The following is an 18697-nucleotide window of genomic DNA, read 5'->3' as shown; positions in this document are numbered from 1 at the left end:
TGAGAATAAGAATAATTGTTGTCTGTCCCTACCTTGAATCGCATTTCTATGCACATTATGGCCACGACAAAGCCCCAAAATGCCTAAGGGAAGCCGCAATTCTAAGCGAGTTCCTTTTGCCAACTGGGAAAATATCAAGGTGCAAGGAAACGACTATTTTTGTATTTAACAAATTGAGAGGGACCAATTTAATTTGCTGTAAATGCAGCTTAAGCTGACTAATACCTACATTTTTGGCTAAGCTTCTAGTTTGGTTTGAATTCAAATTAAGCATTACATATTTCACAGGTTATTGCCCCACTTGCCAAATTTGGTTATTTTCACAATGAATAGACTTATGGCGGCACATCTGTGAATATTTGTTTTATGTTTGAATACAAAAGACTCAAATACCCTTGCCAAGTTCAAGTTCCGACACAGATATGGTCGTGATCCGATGAGATGTATAAAGAAATTCCCCGACCAAAACGACACTCGAAAAAGCAAAGTAGAGCTACATTAAATGAAATAAAAACAAATAAAATTATTCAAAGGATTTACTTTACTGATGATCCATAAAGTAGGATTGTACTTTTATATAGAATTTTTTATGTAGAATTAAAATCCATTTTTCCCAGTGCCAATCAGATAGGCGCTACATATGGCTGTCTGACATCATAGTTAATAGCTTTTAGCAGCACTTTATCGCTAAGTTGCTATTTGTGTTAATATTTTTTGGGGAAAACAAACGAAGCTGCAAGCTGCTTGTTTATTTACTCCTCTTGTGTGTTTGTGCATAAAACATAAATTCCCAGCGAATCGCATTGGATGCTAAAATAACACAGCTGTCGATGGTTGTACTACAATCCGAATTTGAGCAAAAAAAAAGGGACAGATAAAAGTGATTTGTTTAAGTCAATGGCAATGGGGCTATAAACAAAGCGGCAGATATTATAAGATTAACACCGCTCTTCTTCTGATGGACTGTCGAAGTCGCTGAACCAAGTGTAAACATTTGCAGGTCGTTGTTTAGCAATTAATTTAAATATTAGCATTACCAGGCAAAAGTAAATGTCGACGGCTCAGCGCGTGGCAAATAAACAATTCGCAGAGTAAATAGCAAATTAACAGTCCATAATCATAAAAAACGGTTGAAATAATAATCAAAAGACGTAAAATTAATAATTTGGCAATAAAAAATGTAGAATAAAATTCAATTCATTGTGTCAAACATATACTCGATTTGGTTCTTTTTCATATGCTCTACTTTAGAAGATGGCAATTAATTGTGAAATAGCATTCATGTCCTGCTGCGGTTTTCCAATTATCTAAATATGGTGGGAAACCTTATGGCGTTTCAATTAAGCATGAATTTCCCGCGGTTAACCTAATTCGAATTGAAAACTGCGGAAAAATGCGAGGAAGCTTTTCCACATTTTAATGCATTCAAGTGCGGCCGCTCCCGATTTCTCGCTACCAATTTCATTTCCATTACGGATTGAATCCGACCCAAAGCATAATTGCAAACAATTAGCATGCTCCAGGACCCAGGACTCCTGGCATCGAACCCAGCGGAGAAAATGCCAATAATGATGATGTTCTATTATACTAGGAGCACACACTTGACAGTGCTTTGTCATTCGCATTGTGGCGGGCTGCGTTATTCGCGAATAGGAACCTGAAGTCTAAATCAATATCGAATTACACGCATGTCAGCCAAGGCAAACATATCCATATGCTTGTTCTACACACAGCGCAGGCCAAGACATTAGGTTGCCTTGACAGCACAATGTTGATTATTTCATAAAAAATGTAAGATATTATTTAACTCATTTAAAGGTTACTAGCATTTTTTATTATTTAATATTTTTATTTTATTTTATTACCTATTTTTATTATTTATTTTATTATATTAATCTATTACTTATTATTATTATTTACATTTTATACACATGCTGTTTTAAATACTAATTTTAATACATTTTAAAGTCGTTTTACATAAATACAAGTTAAATTGTTATTCTATATGTAACGAGTAAAATGACTGTTTGACATGATATGATTATCATCCAGTGACTGGTCTTGTTCTTGTAGACCAGCTGCATTATTTCATTTATTATTTTATTGGCAGAAGGCAGGCCTTTTTGGACTTGGTCCCCTTCCATTGTTTATGTGTACATGTGAAAAAAATAATGTGATTACATTTGCTCCGAGGAAAAAATGCCTATTGTGATAAACAAAGGACATACATTTCCACAGATATAATTATATGATTGAACATTTTGAATACGCTATCAAAATGCGCAACATATTGCAATAGTAAGTTTATGGATTTCCCTTTGAAATAAAATATTTGTTCTTACTGTAGTGGCAAAGTTTTTTTAATAGGCTTCACTTTCAGCCGGGCCAAGTGATGTTTATATATAGCAGATTATAATTCAGCAGATCGGACATGTGTGCATATGTATACGAGTCTATATTTGCAGTAGAAAGTGCATTGTTGCAAGGTCGGTTTACACAATTGCCTTCTACGTCAATTTGTTTGGCTGCTTTGCATTCACGTCTGATTGACTTTTTAATGGGCTTCACAGTTGATTGAATGGAAATTTCACAGAAATTAAGCAATCAATTGCGCAGATCGACTGTCAGAACTCGAATATGGTTAAAACGGCATTGTCCCATCGGCTAACTGCCAACATTTGTACCACTTGTTTACCTAATCAGCGCCAAACTCTTTTCAAACCCATTATGTACATTATTACACACATGCGCTGGGTGGGAAAAGGTATGCTAATACGTCAATTGGGAAGGCAAATATTTTTTCAAACCCTTCAACCAAAACGGAGCAAAGTCAGCAACATTAATGGCTTATACAACAGCAAACAGCCAAAGTCACCCAAAACAGCATATGGGTAAAACGACCCAAAGCCAAAGTTATGCCTAAGTGGCGGCTTTTTGCTTCGCCCCACGAGGAATGAGAAACAAAACCAAAATTTTCTTGCCCCGCAGCTACGAAAATAAATTAAAGGACTCGGAAACTTTTTGCCTTGCTCCGTATTTTTGTCTATTTTTTAATTTTTCTACAATTTGCCCGCATAAATAAATGCAGGGAACGTGAGTGGGAATGTCCTGTGGCCAGGTCTAATGATTGAAAAAAAGGAAGAAGTGATAAAAAAAAATGTGGGCCGGTCTATTCCCTTCTCGTCTTCCTTTCGTTTCGGCCTTAATAACATTTTATAACGCTCAAACGTGTATTTACTTTCCTCGGGGTTATTTACTTAAATCCTCTCAAAGCCAAAACGCCTGCTCCATAAATTGTCCGTTCTGCTGTAATTTAATTTGAATTCTGCTGAAACTTTACACCAGTTGCAGTACACACAAAATACGGTCATAAAATGTGCAACTTTGAAAAGAAATAAAAAGTCCTGTTTCAGGCAACAAAAGAGATTAAATTGCGTAGCCGTGTCTTGTCAACATTAGCCCCATATTTTTTGTTTGGGCTCATTGAACTCGTCTTTGCTACAGATAATATAAAATGTAGCGGATTTATTTTGTTGGCCTGAGTTTCCGTTTTCTTTTCATTTTGATTTGAATATGTGGGGATTTCAGCCGCGCGCGTGTTTTGCAGGTAGATAATCACGAGTTTTCCTTACATTTCTTTCTGCAAATCAACCCAATTAGAGATTGCAGTCGGAAACTCAATTTCATCACGTATACGTCATGTGGCGCGAGCTAAAGCAGTCATAAAAATCTATTAAAAATCAATTTGCTTGAGGCAGCTGTTGTCTGCTGATAATCCGAAGTCTTCAACTTTAGCCGCATCTAGTCGCTGTTTAATTAAAGCCCTCGACTCGGTAAAAGCCCGAAATTAATAAACGCAACACGTGCAGCGGTTTTGTTGCCTGTTTTGCCACGATGTTTCCTATTTTTCCTCAATACTTTGTGGCTGGGTGGGTGCAAAGCCAAGGCCTCCTGGACATGGGCAATCGCAAAGTTTGTCGAGCAAACCGCTTTGAAGTCTAATAGGATTAGTTTGCCCAGATGTGGGCGTGTCTGTCTATGACAAATAAACGCCCTTCTGCGGCTCCGGCTGCGGCTGTGTATCTGTATTTCTTTGCCATAAATAATATTCAATAATGCTAAGCAAATATTTGGCATGCGAATATTCCTAGACGAGGATTTCTTCTATCAGTAAATATTTATCATATCCACGGCTGGCTGGCTTGGGGCCGACGAAAACGAGTAACCTCTCTTTTGCCTTGAAAAAGTAATAAATAAAAATGTGTAAAATTCTTGGTCTGCTCCGTGTGGTAAATTTGGCTACCTCGCCACTGCCTTCTGAAGAATATCTAATGTTGATCTGCTAATATACCACAATAGTTTTTAGTTTACTGCTTGCATATATTATATTTATTCCTTTAAGGGTAACTGAAAACGATAAAACACCACATAAACGCGCACAAGTTAGTTATAAGTTATAAGCAAAGGAGAATCTAATTCCAAGAGTTGTTCCGTTTTGAAGTCATCCAGGCAGCAGTCATCTAGGCCTTGTCAATCACGCGATCATTGAAGACAATCCTCAAATCGGTCTTGGCCATGTTGCCAAAGGCACCGACCAACTCGGAGAGACTGGCATTGGGCAGACGCCTGTCGAACGGATAGCCCATGGTGCGTCTGTCAGGATACAATTTGTCCTTCAGACCACAGAAGGAGTAAGCCGTGCTGCAGGCATCATTGGGTCTAATGGGCGACAAGGAGAATGCCAGCTGATGATGGGAAATTGGGTTTACGGGTATGGCTATGGCACTCACGTTTTGGGTTGCTGAACGGAGTCCTGCGAGTAATCGGAAATCATGACGAACAGGTCGAAGAGCATTCCCTGGGCATTGCCCTTCGGCAGCAGGAGATGCTGTGGCCACCCACATCCGCAAAACCTGAAGCGTGCCAGTTCATCGGCGGCCTTGGGCTGATAGTCCGCTCCAACCGGGCGGAAGGAGCGCTCGAAGGGAATGGCCACCGAGGACTCCGTCGACTGGCGGCGTATGCTATTCTCACCAGGCACCACTGGGGATTAATTACATAATGTTAATAGATCACGGGAGGATGCCAGAAATATATATCAGTATATAAACTTATACTTACAATCCACGGTGAACTTGTCCATTTCGATGGCCATCACTCGCTGTTCCTCCAGCGTCAGGGGCTGATTACGCTCATCCGCCTTGGGGCAGATGAAGATACGGCAAGTACCCGTCCGTCTGGGTCCATTATTGGTCACATTGAAGGTGTAGGTGAAGGGAGCATTCTGGAGATGGGTGAACGAGGCAAATATGTTGCCATCGGCCGATGGGCCAAAGTCCAGGCCAGCTGCCAAGTCCGCACTCGACTTCTGCCAGTAGGTCAACAGGGTGTTGGCCCTGGTATTGGACTTGCCAATCTTGGCCTCAATGTAGTCCACAGTAACGCCATCGAAGTTGAGCTCACCGGCACCGTACGGGTTCAAGTGGGTCTTGAACTTGTTGAACACCGTGTCGATGAATCCGTGCCATCTGTAGAAGATTGGATCCCTCATGGCCGTGGTCACATCGCCCATCACACCGAAGTCCTCCAAGTGACGATAGTCGGGATCGTGGGCAAAGGAGATGAGGTTGTGTCCCTCGTTGTGCAGATTGCCATAGAAATTGTAGTTGATGGATAGAACTGGGGATGCCTCAATCATGTTGCCCAGGATATCGATGCCACGTACCTCGTCCAAAGGCGTACGAACGCCAGACGTCTGAGGATCACACAGCAAAAATGTTTAGTGCCTTCATATTACCAAGAAGCCCAACTCACATCTTCAACGTATCCTTGATCGATGGCAGCCAGCACGCGATCGCGCCAGCGCTCCACGTCGGAGATCTCCACACGCCCATCCTGGCGGTCCACGTCCCTGAGCTTTTGGTTGGTCACTCGGGAAGGATAGGTGCGGTTGTTCACACTAGACAGGATCTTTGGGAAGTAGCCCTCGGGAATCTCCGCCCGCAGGTTGTTGAGCGGCTGCACCTTCTTCAGATTGTTGCAGAAGCGCTCCACATTGTAGCGCGCGAGGATCTGGTGGTGCATGTAGTAGAAGAGCTCGCCACGACGATCCTTGTTGACCACCTCCATGGGTCCGGTGGTGGGGTAGACCAAGTGCCAGTGCCAGTGGTGGCTGTTCACGCCGATGTCCTCACGGAAGTACGCCAGGCGCTGCTCATCCTCGCGATCCGAGGCGGTGTAGTTCTGCGGAATGTCCACATGGACACGTGCGCCGCTCTCCCCAATCACATTGGCCTCCTGACGCGCATCCTGCGATTATATACATAACTTAGACTGGTCAAGTAAACACTTAATGGGATGGAAGCAGATTGAGTAGGTCTCGAACTTACCCTGAAGGCGGAGGGTTCCACAAAGTTGCTGGGAAAGACCTGGGAAATGTTGGTAATGGGCACCTCACGCGTATCCGGGCGATGGGCCACGGCTACGGCATAGGCGTATTGGAACAACACGGGATTCACACGATCCCTAAACAAGTACATATATAATACAGTAAATATAATATTGACTAAGACCTACTTGGTGTAAACGGAAAGCGACACAAATTGTCTGAGATTGGGAGCGCCCATGAAAAGGGTGATCAGCTCACTGGCGATTTCCCGATGGCGATTGTTGAACAGGGAAAATTGATTCTTGAGCCCAATCTTGTTGGTAAAGTCCAGATTGGGTACGTTGGCCAGCTCCTGAATGGGGATCTTCAGATCCACGTCCTTGGAGAAGCGATTGCCCACCTCCTCGGTGTCATTGCGATAGCGATCCGTGTAGAAGGAATCGGGCAGTTCCAGCACCGTTTTTCCGGAGTCACGGGTGGTGAATGCCGGTTCCAGAGGTCGCTGGAACAGCAGCTCCAGGGCTTTCAGATCCGTGTTGGTCATGCTTTTCTCTATGGAACTACACTTAACTTTACTCAACGACGCCTGTTGGACAACTGTGATTTTGCAAGGAAGCCGAAGGCATTTTATACTTACATTACGGTTCGAAAATACAAATTTTAAAAAGAATTTCGTTATCAAATTCTAGCCACAAACTGCAATGGTCGAGCCTTTTTTCTCACAAACCCAAGCTTTGTGGTTTTGTGTGGCTTGTCTTTAAAACAGCAAAAAGTGCAATATCGCAAGAGTTGCTAGGCCGCAAAAATGATCAGAGAAATAATGTTTTCATTACAAATACTTCATTTTCAGTTGCATACATGATGTTAAGTGCCATCGAACGTGCAAGTTTATTGTGCTTATTATTTCAATAGTTCTAAACTTTTCAATAATTTTGCACTGCCTTCCAATTAATTATTTTCAAGTTTTTTAAGAGTTATTAGTTCTGGGAGGAAGTTTAAATTGAGTTTCTTTGTCTTGCCGAAAGGTATCAGAGAAACCTTTTTGCGACCACGCGAAATACAACTCCTGAAGTAAACAGGCCGAAGGCCACCGGAAAAGCTTCTTATGCGCATAGAAACAACACCGAATACTTGCTCAACAGGCTGCCAGGCCCCCTTTTCACCACCCACCGCCCACCGCCCACTGGGAGGCCATAAATTTGGCTTGGAGCAGAGGGCCCGTCCTTCGACATGGCCCATAAATTAGGTTTTCGGGGGGCAGCATGTAACTAAGAACTAACTGCCAAGAGCTTTGATGATTAAAATATCTATACTGTAAATCAATTTTTGTCGCTTCGCCGTCTGGCCAGAGGAACGATGTTGTTGGCCAAAAAGCAAAGCGAATGGCAAAACTTTTGGCCATTGTCAATAATAAATGTTTCTGCCGACTTTGGCGTTGAAATGTGTGCGCATTAATCTGTGAAATTGACAGCAACAAAAACGAGCGCAGCAAGTTTGCATAAAAGTGCGGGTTTGGGGGAAAATTGAAAAGATGAATTTTCACAATTTCTGCACTCTGGCCATAACAACATGAAAATGACTTTTTCGGTCGCCTTTGTTTGCTAATGTCGATGTTCCAGCAGATACACAACCTTAAATTTATGAACTATGTCCGGAAAGTTAAGTAAGCAAATATGACTACGTATTGTATGCTTACTTCAAATAACTTAAGAGTGTATTTTTGTACGACTTTTTAGATTCCTTTAAAACATGCATATAACTTATTTATGTAAAATGGTAACACAGCATTACAGAGTATATCGAAGTTGGCTTTTCCTAGACTGTGTTGCGTGAAGCAATATTGTTCCAAGCCATTCAATTTTTCATTGAATATTCAACGACAGCCATGGCAAATGTGCTCCAGATTCCAGCCCAAAAGACAAACTTGCTTTAATTAATTATAAATTGTGGGAAAGTGTGTGAGTCTCAGTTTTTGGTAGTGTGAATCGAATTAGGACGAGGAAAGACCCAAGCAAAATCTTTTCGCCAGGAAACGGCTGAGTTGGCTTTCACCGGCGAAACAAAAATAAAATATCCAAAACTTTTACCAACAAGCCCTACAAACCGCGCAACTTTGTAAAAGGCGCCAAGCCCTCTTCCTGTATGGCTTTATGGGCGAAAGTCTGGTCCATAAAAAGGATTGTGGGCATGCGTTAATTACCCGCTGGTTTAAATTTTACATTTTGGCTTAAGCACTTTGTGGCCAGGTTCGAAAACACATGCCTCCTCGAGAGCATTCCAAACTATTCATTAGTTGTGGGCCAACCGCAGGAATTTGCGGTTGTGTGTTATCAAAATTTCGAGTGGGCTTCGCTTTCAATTGTTTGCCCACTTGGGCGCAAAACTGATTAAAGTTTCATGGCTCTAATCTGTTGGCAGCTTATCAGTTCAGTAAATGTGGAAGGGGTAATGGCTTGAAATGGGTGTCGAAACTGAGTGGGTATGCTCTGTTTTGTCTAAAATAAAGTGTAACATTTGCAGTATTCTAGTTTCGTATTAATTGTAAGCCGAGTAATTGTTGTGTGCTCAAACTTTTCTGCCAAAATGAGCTATTTTATCAATTTTTTTTATGAATTAAATAAAGCCATTTATTGACAATAGAGGTCCTGGATGAACTTGGGGCCTTTCCGAAGAACTGTGCGGCAGCAGAACTCGGCCAATTAACAGTTGGCCTTAATTAGTTTGGGTTTCTTGGCCCCAAAACTCTGTGTGGGCAGTAGATTGCCTTTGCCATCAAATGAAGTGACAGCCGACTTTGCCAAACTGATGGCCAATGTAATAAGACACATGCATGCAAATCCCTGACATCTAATTAAAAATCATTCCAGCTGATCCAGGAAAAGAAAAAAGAAATGGGGAGAAAGTGACAATGAGCGAGAAGAGAGAGTAGGAGTGATTAATAAAGGGTGCGATTGAGTAATCTCCTTAGGGCTTGGCCAAAGTCAGAAAAAAGTTGTCTTCCACAGCCGTCGCTTCCACTTTACAGGGTATTCATGGGTTCATTGTGGCACCGTTCTGATTTCCTTCTTTTAAATTCCCCAGAGGCATTTTTACTGATGACAATTTGCGATGTGTAGCTGCAGCTTTCCCTGTGGCAACTGCAACACATGGCCCGCCGGAAGTCCATTCAGTTACATTTACCGGTGACTGTGCCACTCGGTAACTGTAACAAATCACCAACTGACGACAATGTCACATTTCTCACTTCATTTCGCTTTCCGCCCAGACAGGTGGGCGGAGTAGGTGGGTTATTAGTTGCCCACTGCCTCGTCATCTGTCAAATGCCAAATTGCGGCAGCTGGTTTCAGTTTGTACCGCTCCAAACGCCAGTCGAACACACTCAAATACAAGCATACTCCGCCAGTTGCCGCCACAATGTATCTCTATATGCACTGGGAGAAATAATTAGTTGGTAGCACAAATATTATTAGCTTTATGGCTTAATAGAATTTTGCAGAGAAGGGTTGACATTAATTGAAATTAATAAGAAACTGATAACAGTCTATGATTATTTTTCCAAAGAAATCACCCAATTTAATTGTAGAAACCCCTTTTTTCACACATTCGATGTGAACTGTTTATTGTTCAGTGGTAAGGTTATGCGCTTTTTCTCCCAGTGCACATCCATCTGGCCGTCTCAGTCTGTGCGCAGGTAATTGAACAACATTTGTGGAATGACATGGAAAGAATGGAAAGTGAGTGGAAGGTAGCGACGGCAATTGTAACAAAGGTAGCGACATCATCTGGCTGAACTGTCGTGAAAAAAAGGACTGAGAAAGAGACGGAGACAGGCGGCTCGAAAGAGACAGTCTGATGGTTTTTTTGCGATATTAACTCAATGGCCATATGCTCACCTCTACAGATTTGTCAAACGCACATGAATGTTACGTGCTCTTTCATTGGGGCCAAGTAATAGATTAGACAAATACAAGGCGAAAGAAAGATATTAGTACTGAGTACATGTAATAAAAGTTTTTCTAGAAATGCTCGCCATCATTTAAAATCGGAGATAGCTCGATTTTCATTTTATTATTTCCTTGTAAAGGAGGGATGATAACCGGGATTTTGATTATTATATCCCCCAATACTCCTCTCTAGTTGGGCCGCTTTTTCTCGCTTATCAGCTGAACATGTGCCATCAGGTAACCAGTGATCCACCGGAGTCCCTGCTGTTTGCTCTGATAACTGAGCTCGATGTGCACTGGGGTCTCCATGTCCACGGCGGGCAAGACGTTCAAGTCCAGGCGAAATCCCCTGATGTAGTACATCAGGTTTGGCTTGAAAGGGCACTGTTTGGGAAAATTGCTGAATCGCTCCATGATACTCCGGCCCAGGCGTATGAGGGGCACTTGATTGCGATTCGCTAATAACTGGCAGCCTTCGGTGGTCACATTGAGCAGGACGAAATCCGGCAGAGGTCGCCTGCGCGGCAGGACGATTTTCATAAAGAAATCATGTTCGGCAACTGGTTGTTTGAGTACGAACTCCATGTGCCAAGTGCGGCGCTTGACACTTTTGCTCACGCCACAATTAAACTCCTTAAGGATGCTTGAACTAATATCCTCGCTGCTGCACGTAAAATTATCCGTTAGCAGCTCGAAATTATTCTGAGAAACGCAAGCTTCAGCTGCAGAAATTTAATATGTATATTCAATGTGCTTATAATACGCACCTTGGCCTCCGTCTCCAATTTCCAATTAGAGAGCAAGTAGAGGAAAATTAACATCCAAAATTCAGCAGTCTTCGGATTCATCTCCATAACACGCGTGCCCCGAGCAAAGCCACTCAAATGATGCAATTCAACTAGACTTAATGCCCAAATGCATCCTCTAAATAGGAATTTACTAGTGCAAACCAAAATCTGCTGATGCGTGACTAATGCTGCCATAACAATCATTATTGTTATAACAAATACATTTGTACAGATGAGCTTATGGATCAGAAGAAGCACATCGGCTGCTTTCATAAGTATAATAATAAACAATGAACAGGTAACTTAGACGTGCAAAGCAGGCTGTCTTAGCAGCTACATTCTTAATTTCAAGTGGAAACATAATTTGCATTAATAAGCATCCAATGAGCTCTCAAAGCGCTTCATTAAATAAAGCTGATTTAAGTTTAAATTGCTAATGGCTTAGTTTTGGCGTTGCTCAGTAATTACCCATAATCTCTTTGTCAATTAACGCTTCCAGCCGAAAAAAAGAGCTTATTACAAACCAGAGTGATTTGTCGAGAGGATTACAACCCGTACAACTGCGCTGCCTGTAATTAATAATGGCCACAAATAGTTTATGAAAATAATTTGCTACAAATAACCTTATTCCCGATTCGTGAGCTTTGACAGCAACATGATGTTTAGCAAGTTCGCTGTCATAATTATGGGCTTAATCGCCTGTTTTAATCATACCAAGGCCGATAAGGTAACCTTTGGTAAACAGGACCTTGGAGTTCGGGCTCTCAAGTTTTTTTTTTGCAGGCCAGTTTCGACATGGTCTTCACAAACTGCTCCTGCAGCAGTGAGGATCCGGATGGTATGTTATCGAACTTGAAATGTGGCTTGAGCAAGAGCGTGAAAAGGCCGTCCTTCAATATCGAGCTGAAATTCCAAAAGCCGGTGACCAAGTTCTTTGTAAATATGAGGATTGTTTTACCCCGACGCCTTGGCGAAGACTTTACACTGTTTAATCTATCCGGAATCGATGGTTGCAGCCTGCTGTCGAACAAAAACCAGATCGCCTTCATCCAACTGGGCCGCAAGCACATGGATCAATATAGTAATATACCCAAGCGATGTCCGTGGCCCAAGGATGTGAACTACTATATCCGTGGATTCCGCTCAGATATGGCTACCATGCCGGCCTTTAATTTTGAAACGGGAATGAATCTGTGGTTTGAGTTCGTTGTGAATCAACATAAGCTTATTCGCGGATTTATCCAGGGCAAAGTGCAGCGCAGAAAGAATTCCAAAGGCGTTGCTGGTGGGGATTAATCGGTGAATTGTCACATTAGAAGTAACTTAAGTAAATTCTATAAATGTTTTTGTGCTGCTGGAAAATATGCTGCTTGCTTAATAAAAATGTCTTTTATTTGAACGTGAAGTAAAACAATTTTTGGAATTACTAGCACTCAAACTTTTCGAATCAAAGCCTTCCACGAATTCGACTGACTGTGTAATTCATGTGGGCAGGGCAGGTGGTAAATGGGATGAATAAAATTGGGGCAATTGAGTTACCATCCGAGTTCCATTGGCTCTTCCTTTATTGGTCAGCCAAGTGCCCGTGTGTGTGTGGGCTGTCCAGAAAAGCATATTTTCGCATTTCCAGCTTTTCCGTTTCCCTGACAGCCGCTTTTCCTCGCTTTTTTTATGGGGCACGTGCTGGTTTTTCGGCAGCCTGCATATCTCGTTCTCCAAAAAAACGCCACATGCGGCAGGCGGAATTAAAAATTCCAAACTCGTTTCGCCCTCTTACAAGGCGATTTCGCCTCAACGTGGTTATTAGGTAGCTCTGCTACCAAATAAGCCAAATTTGCTTAAATGAACGCCGGTTTGGACCTTTGTCGTGAGGCAACTCCCAGATACTGGCCATATCTTGAGTCCCGAGGGCGTTTGCATTTATTTTCTTGCTGTTAATCCTCTTTAAAAATAATTTCCTTTCGGCCAATGTGGTCTGTTCACACATCTGCTAGGTGAACAGGAAGTAGACCATTTACAACATTTTTTATGCTAATAAGCTTATTTCATATAAGCTGTTTGCTGCATTGGTACGTTTCTATTGGAATTCATACAATGGCTTAAAAGGAAGCAGATGATTTAAAATCTTTTGAAATTTATATAATCCATTAAAATACAGTATTACTGTTCACTTTTCATATTTTCGTATCTTTCTAAATTAGGCTCTATAACTAATTCATGGTTGCAAACCAATATTGTAGAAAAACAAGTTTTTTCTGCAAGCTTACAAGTTTCTATGCAAGCCTTTGTTGAATGCAAATATTTCAAATACAAGGTTATCTTTCTGGTTAATACTCGTTCGATGAATGCGAATATGCAATGCACATTATGAAATTGGAAACATACATTGAGTTTTGACTTGCTCTGATTATTTCATGCAAAAATAACTTTAGCCGCCGTGTTGCCCTGGTGAAAGAAAGGAGGAAAAACTCGTGCTGAGAAGGAAACCGAAGTATCATCGGCCTAATCATGTGGAATAAGGCGGAAACGGAAATTGCACACACACTGACGCACACACAAACAGTTGCAGATGCCGCCGCATGTTTGCGTGTGTGCCTGTGCACACATACTCGTACAGGTGTATGTGCATGTGTTGGGGTTTACCGGATTGGAGAAATCATGTGCTGCTGCCACCTGATGGTCGCCGGAAATGCTGGAAATGAAAATTTTGCGGTACAACCCTGCGGTTTTGGTGCATGCACAGGCCCCTTTCCCATAGAATGTTAATCAATATCGCATGCGATAGCAAACCAAATACTTTGATAAGGCCAAAGGTTGTGGGCAGCACTAGCTGTGCGAGCTTATCAGTGTTTTTGACAAGCCATCGAACACAGGGGTGTGTATTAGGATGGGGTTCCAAAACATAGGCTCTGACTAGCGAATTAGATCTACTGGCCTTGCTTTTAACATAAGCATATCAGAATAATTGAGCTAGTAGGAGGTACTTTGCTTACGGAGAAATGTTTATTAAATATTTCTTAAATATAACAGTTAAATGCCTGTTAAATATTTAAGTAGTTAGTAAAACGAAGTTCAATCCTTGGAAGTTATTAATACTAATTATTTTTCGATGGCCAGTGAATATCCCCCTGGAATAGGTGCGTTCGCTGCATTAACTTTCGTCATTCCCTAAGTCAACTTACCGCCAGTGACGTCGTTTTCTAATCAGTATTTAACTTTTCCCCACTTTTGCCTCCGAAGCTTCAACAGCTGTCACTGATGCGGTTGCGGTTATTTGTTACTGCCATTTGACCGCTCGAATCGCTGGTGAAAATTATTGCGAGCGGCACCTGCGGCCAGAAGCAAATTACGCGTATCGAGGGTAGAGAGCAGTCGATTTTGGTGTGCACACCTCAACACACCGCAGTTGTTGGGTGTGCGAAGCGTCTGTGTTAAATGGATTCGCCATGTTTTCCATTTAAGTTCAGTTTTCGCATTGTTCGAATAGCTGAATGAAAAAGTGTTGGCGAACAAATATTTTCCTATCAACGCGCTCCTGGCTGGAAAAATAAAAACAAATGGAAGCCCGTCGAAGAGCAAACAATGCCATGGGTATACTCGTACATAAAAAAAAAACGCATTTAAATAAATACAGTGAAAGCTCTTCAGGGCCAACTGTTGTGTGTTAATCAAAAATATTGAGTGCTTACAACACGACATTATAGCGAAACTAAAACGTAAATAAAAGTAATACGTATTGAGGCGTTCATTTATACTATATAATTGTTAGAACATTTTTGCAATGTTTAAAATATTTTAATTGATTTGCTACGTCGAGCGTTGACTGTCAAAAAACTTTCAATGACATGTGCGAACTTCTCATTTAAGCTGCTAATTAATTCTGTTGGTATTTTATTTTATCGAATTAAACCACATTATGCTTTTGAGCATTATGTCAACCGTTTGAGGACCACATTGCTGAAATTTAAATCAAACGAAAAGTCAACCACATTAATGCCTTCCCCCTTCTCCCCGCCATCTACTTGCAGCTTTGCCACGCACCAAGCCGCGCTTCAAGCGGCGCACCGGCCCCACCATTCCCATGCCAGCCCGCAAGGGGCTGCTAGCGCCCCAGAACACATTCCTGGACACCATCGCCACCCGGTTCGATGGCACCCGTAAGTGAAATGCCCCTGCTAATGTCCATGCCAATGCCCATGCCAATGGTAATGCTAAGCGATTCCTGTCGAGAGTCCAAGTCTGAGTTTTATATGATTTCCAGCGTAATGTAATATTTATGACACTTTTTATTGAGGGCCTCGGACTGGCGTCTGCATAAGCCAAGGCCCGCATCGTTTTGGCCAACTCGTAAAAAAGTACGCATACGAGATTTCCGGCATAATCATACGGGTTTCCTTCGCTTGCACTGAGCGAAACTGAGTGAGAGCGTAAGCATATGGGATACGTTTCGTGCACTGAGAGAAATTCATATACTTTTGAGCGTTGAACATTCGAGATAACATTTTTAGTATCCGTAGTGTTTTTTTTTTTTTTATTTTCCTATATTTTTCTATATTTTGTACTGCATTTTAGTATTTTTATATTTTATTGTTGTTTTCTGCCGTGTGTGGCACTTTAGGGATCGGAGGAGATGTCAGTTAAGTGTTCGCGCGTAGGGACCATGCCGAGCAGTCACGAATTGCTGTTCTGTATGTGCGTGGAATGTGAGGGTGGGCGAAGGAAGGACCTTATCCTTATTGAAAAGCTGCCCATCCTGCATGCAAAATGCCGCTCAGTGTGCGGAGAAATTAAAACTATGTGCGCAGAGGCCCGCCTTTTTCGCGAAATACAATACACGAGAGCTTGGTGGAAGCCCTAACAAAATGAATTCCTTTGAGGGAAAAATGTTTCACAGTGAATTAAACTTCGCCTCGTTTGGCTGCCGAAACATTTTCTCTTGCTTGCCGCGCAATCAAATGTAATGATCTGAAAAGGAAAGCAGCAACATTTCATTCAAATTACTTATTCCTTTATATGCTTACATTGTAATAGTTGGCAGCATTTCATATTTAAACTGAAAAATATGAAACGTATGCTTTAATGGCCAAGTAACTTGAGCGCCAGTGGACTGGAAACCATATTTTTTGTTATCTTCGAAGAGGCTTCGCCAGCTCTCATTGTTTGCTTACACTCAACCAATCGATTGATTTGGGCCATAATCTGTGTCCTAGATAGCGAAGTCCTGCACAACTTGAACTTCCGTTCGCCAATTGGAATCGTTGACAGGACACACACGTGCTGACATGGCAGGGATCCTGCCTGGAGAAAACATGTCAGTCCCCCATCATATAAATTAATTGTTTTATTTCGCACACAAGCAGGCATAGGGAGCGATAATTGTCTTTACGAGTTGTCACAAACTCTGAACACGAAATGAAATGCTCAGCCGGCAGGGGGATTAAAAAGGTTTTACGAGCCATAAATAATAAAATAAGCATATCAAATGAGCCGCATTCAGTCCGTTGAGCGTGTGGATGTCTCTGTCGCCGGCGGCAGTTAAATAACTCAAACAAAAAGATTTCACTTCCGGTTTCCCGGAGATTGTTCCCTAAACATGTGTGTTCCATATTTATTACGCCAAAGTTTCACGAACTAACATTGCCACACATATTTAAACCCGTTACTCGTAGAGTAAAAGGGTATACTAGATTCGCTGAAAAGTATGTAACAGGCAGAAGGAAACGTTTCCGTCCATGTAAAGTATATATATTCTTGATCAGGATCAATAGCCAATTCGAACTGTCCATGTCTGTCAATTTTTTGTTTTTTTTTTTTTAAAATTGAAAAATGTACCAAGGCTAAAGTTCCGTACCCCATAACTCAACTTATCTTAATCGGATTTTGAAGTGGCATGCCTATAAAAGTTTCTGGCGCGATTCTCTAAAAATCTGCATTTAAATTTAGAAATTCATTTTTTTTTTAATTTTTTTTCTTATAACATCAGAAAAATGTAATAATATTTAAATTTTTCATTGCAGTTGTACATGAATTTTGAAATACTGAAAGGCGTGCTTTATAAGAATAAATAGCGAATTTGGTTTTATTATTCCTAATGGAAATCGAGTCCTGCGCTCAATCAAAAGGCATTCAACAAATTTAGCACTTTAAATATTGACATTTGATACATAAACTTCCACTCAGTGCAGTTATTACTAATAGTCACTAATTGGAGTGCAAACAATTAAATTCGATTTTCCCACATGCACATTTATTCTTAATGCGACCACAGCACTTTTCACGAACTTTTTATTGATGCAACACATTAAGTAAATTTGCTTTTAATTTGTTGGTTATTGCGGCGTAAAGTATTAAACAATCAGTTTGCAGTTCTCCCCGCAAAAGGCCAACCATTGAGTAATGGATATTGTAAGTAATTGTAAACAATTTACTGGCAGTATTCCAGAGTTGCGACGGCGACAAACCAACCTTGATTCCTAACAAATGCGATTATTGCAATTACTTTCCATTTGCAGAACGTATCTTAGACTGTCTGATATTGTTGTAGGGACCACACATGCAGATTAACTGTATTGTGTGCCATATGAGTTTTCATTTTGAGCTGCCATTCAGCCGGCTTGTCTTTCAATTCAATTTGTTCCGTCCACAGCTCCACTATCCATATATAACTTTCCATGTAATCTGTCCATTGTGTCGGCAATTACGATCTCACTCGTTCCATTCACAGGACCCCAGTTACAGAATGGTATGAGTTTGCAAGGATGTGAGTTAGTGGGTGGGGAGAATTTCTATTTATGAAATTGAATTCAAAAGGTAAATAAAGAGGAAAGGACGCTGGCAAGCTAGTTCGCATTGGATATGCTATAAATAAAATCACACAGCGCAAATCCTGGAAAGAAACCTTTTGCTGGATTTCCTTTTTCGGGATCGTCGCAGGAGCCAAGCCGGGATCCAGTTTTTGGAATTGACCAAATGGCACATAAGAATTTCATTTCCTGCACTCGCAGGAACTCGATGGAAAATTTAATTAAATGCTGTTGAGATTTTGAGTTTATTTCAGCGCTTGCACAAATATAAAAAAAATAAATACCAGCAAGTCGCAGACATGAAGGTCAAGTGCAAATGGCAAAGCCATAAAAAGGGAAAGGTTAAGCTCATAACAATATGGCTTTGTTCGAAAAGAAAATGAAATATGCTAGAAAAACGGGGATTTTATTTATGAAAGTAGTTTTTGCAAGAACTTCTGATTGCTTATATTTTCTTTTTTGGATTTAAGTACGGGGAAATATAGTTTAATTAATAATATATTACGTATTTGCTTGTTCAATGATAAGTATGTGAAATCCTTTTTCTGGCAATATGGAAAAGTGCATTTCAAGGAGACATTCAGCTTGAGCCCGTCAGTCTTATTTTCCCAGGAAAAGGACACGCAGCAGGACTTCTCTTATTGCCGTTGTTTGTCGGGACAATATTTCATGCCAAATGAAAAGCAGCTGAACAGCATCCTTTACCATCGCCCAACTGCTGTGCCCACTGTTTTTCCCCAGAAGAACACTTTCCCGCTGTCGTTCCAGTTTTCC

At 41.3% G+C, this 18697-nt stretch overlaps 4 protein-coding genes across 6 annotated transcripts in view; 2 read left to right on the top strand and 2 right to left on the bottom strand.

The window, feature by feature from the left end:
• Positions 1-18697, top strand: part of LOC6546947 (potassium voltage-gated channel subfamily H member 8) — a 53007-nt gene that overhangs the window by 9012 nt on the left and 25298 nt on the right. Inside the window, exons 1-2 of one of the 3 annotated variants that reach the window (XM_026980729.1) lie at positions 14795-14836; positions 15149-15277. In XM_026980729.1, the coding sequence (XP_026836530.1) occupies positions 15202-15277 (76 nt within the window). In that variant the 5' untranslated portion in view covers positions 14795-14836; positions 15149-15201. Of the gene's footprint in view, positions 1-14794; positions 14837-15148; positions 15278-18697 lie in introns of those variants that run through there. The other 2 variants (XM_001974561.3, XM_026980728.1) reach the window with 2 other exon arrangements.
• Positions 4377-7017, bottom strand: LOC6546722 (phenoloxidase 2). The gene is made up of 6 exons (XM_001974558.3): positions 6577-7017; positions 6390-6525; positions 5815-6309; positions 5122-5755; positions 4791-5043; positions 4377-4719 (listed from the first exon to the last, which is right to left on the bottom strand). Exons 1-6 carry the CDS (start codon positions 6930-6932, stop codon positions 4521-4523), a joined length of 2073 nt encoding a protein of 690 aa, XP_001974594.1. The 5' UTR covers positions 6933-7017; the 3' UTR covers positions 4377-4520.
• Positions 10522-11186, bottom strand: LOC6546945. The gene is made up of 2 exons (XM_001974559.1): positions 11100-11186; positions 10522-11034 (listed from the first exon to the last, which is right to left on the bottom strand). Exons 1-2 carry the CDS (start codon positions 11184-11186, stop codon positions 10522-10524), a joined length of 600 nt encoding a protein of 199 aa, XP_001974595.1.
• Positions 11916-12416, top strand: LOC6546946. The gene has a single exon (XM_001974560.1). The coding sequence runs from the start codon at positions 11916-11918 to the stop codon at positions 12414-12416; it is 501 nt and encodes a 166-aa protein (XP_001974596.1).

Source organism: Drosophila erecta, unplaced genomic scaffold (assembly GCF_003286155.1).
Source record: "Drosophila erecta strain 14021-0224.00,06,07 unplaced genomic scaffold, DereRS2 tig00000092-arrow-pilon, whole genome shotgun sequence".
Taxonomy (NCBI): domain Eukaryota; kingdom Metazoa; phylum Arthropoda; class Insecta; order Diptera; family Drosophilidae; genus Drosophila; species Drosophila erecta.
This window is presented reverse-complemented; position numbering and strand designations above follow the sequence as displayed.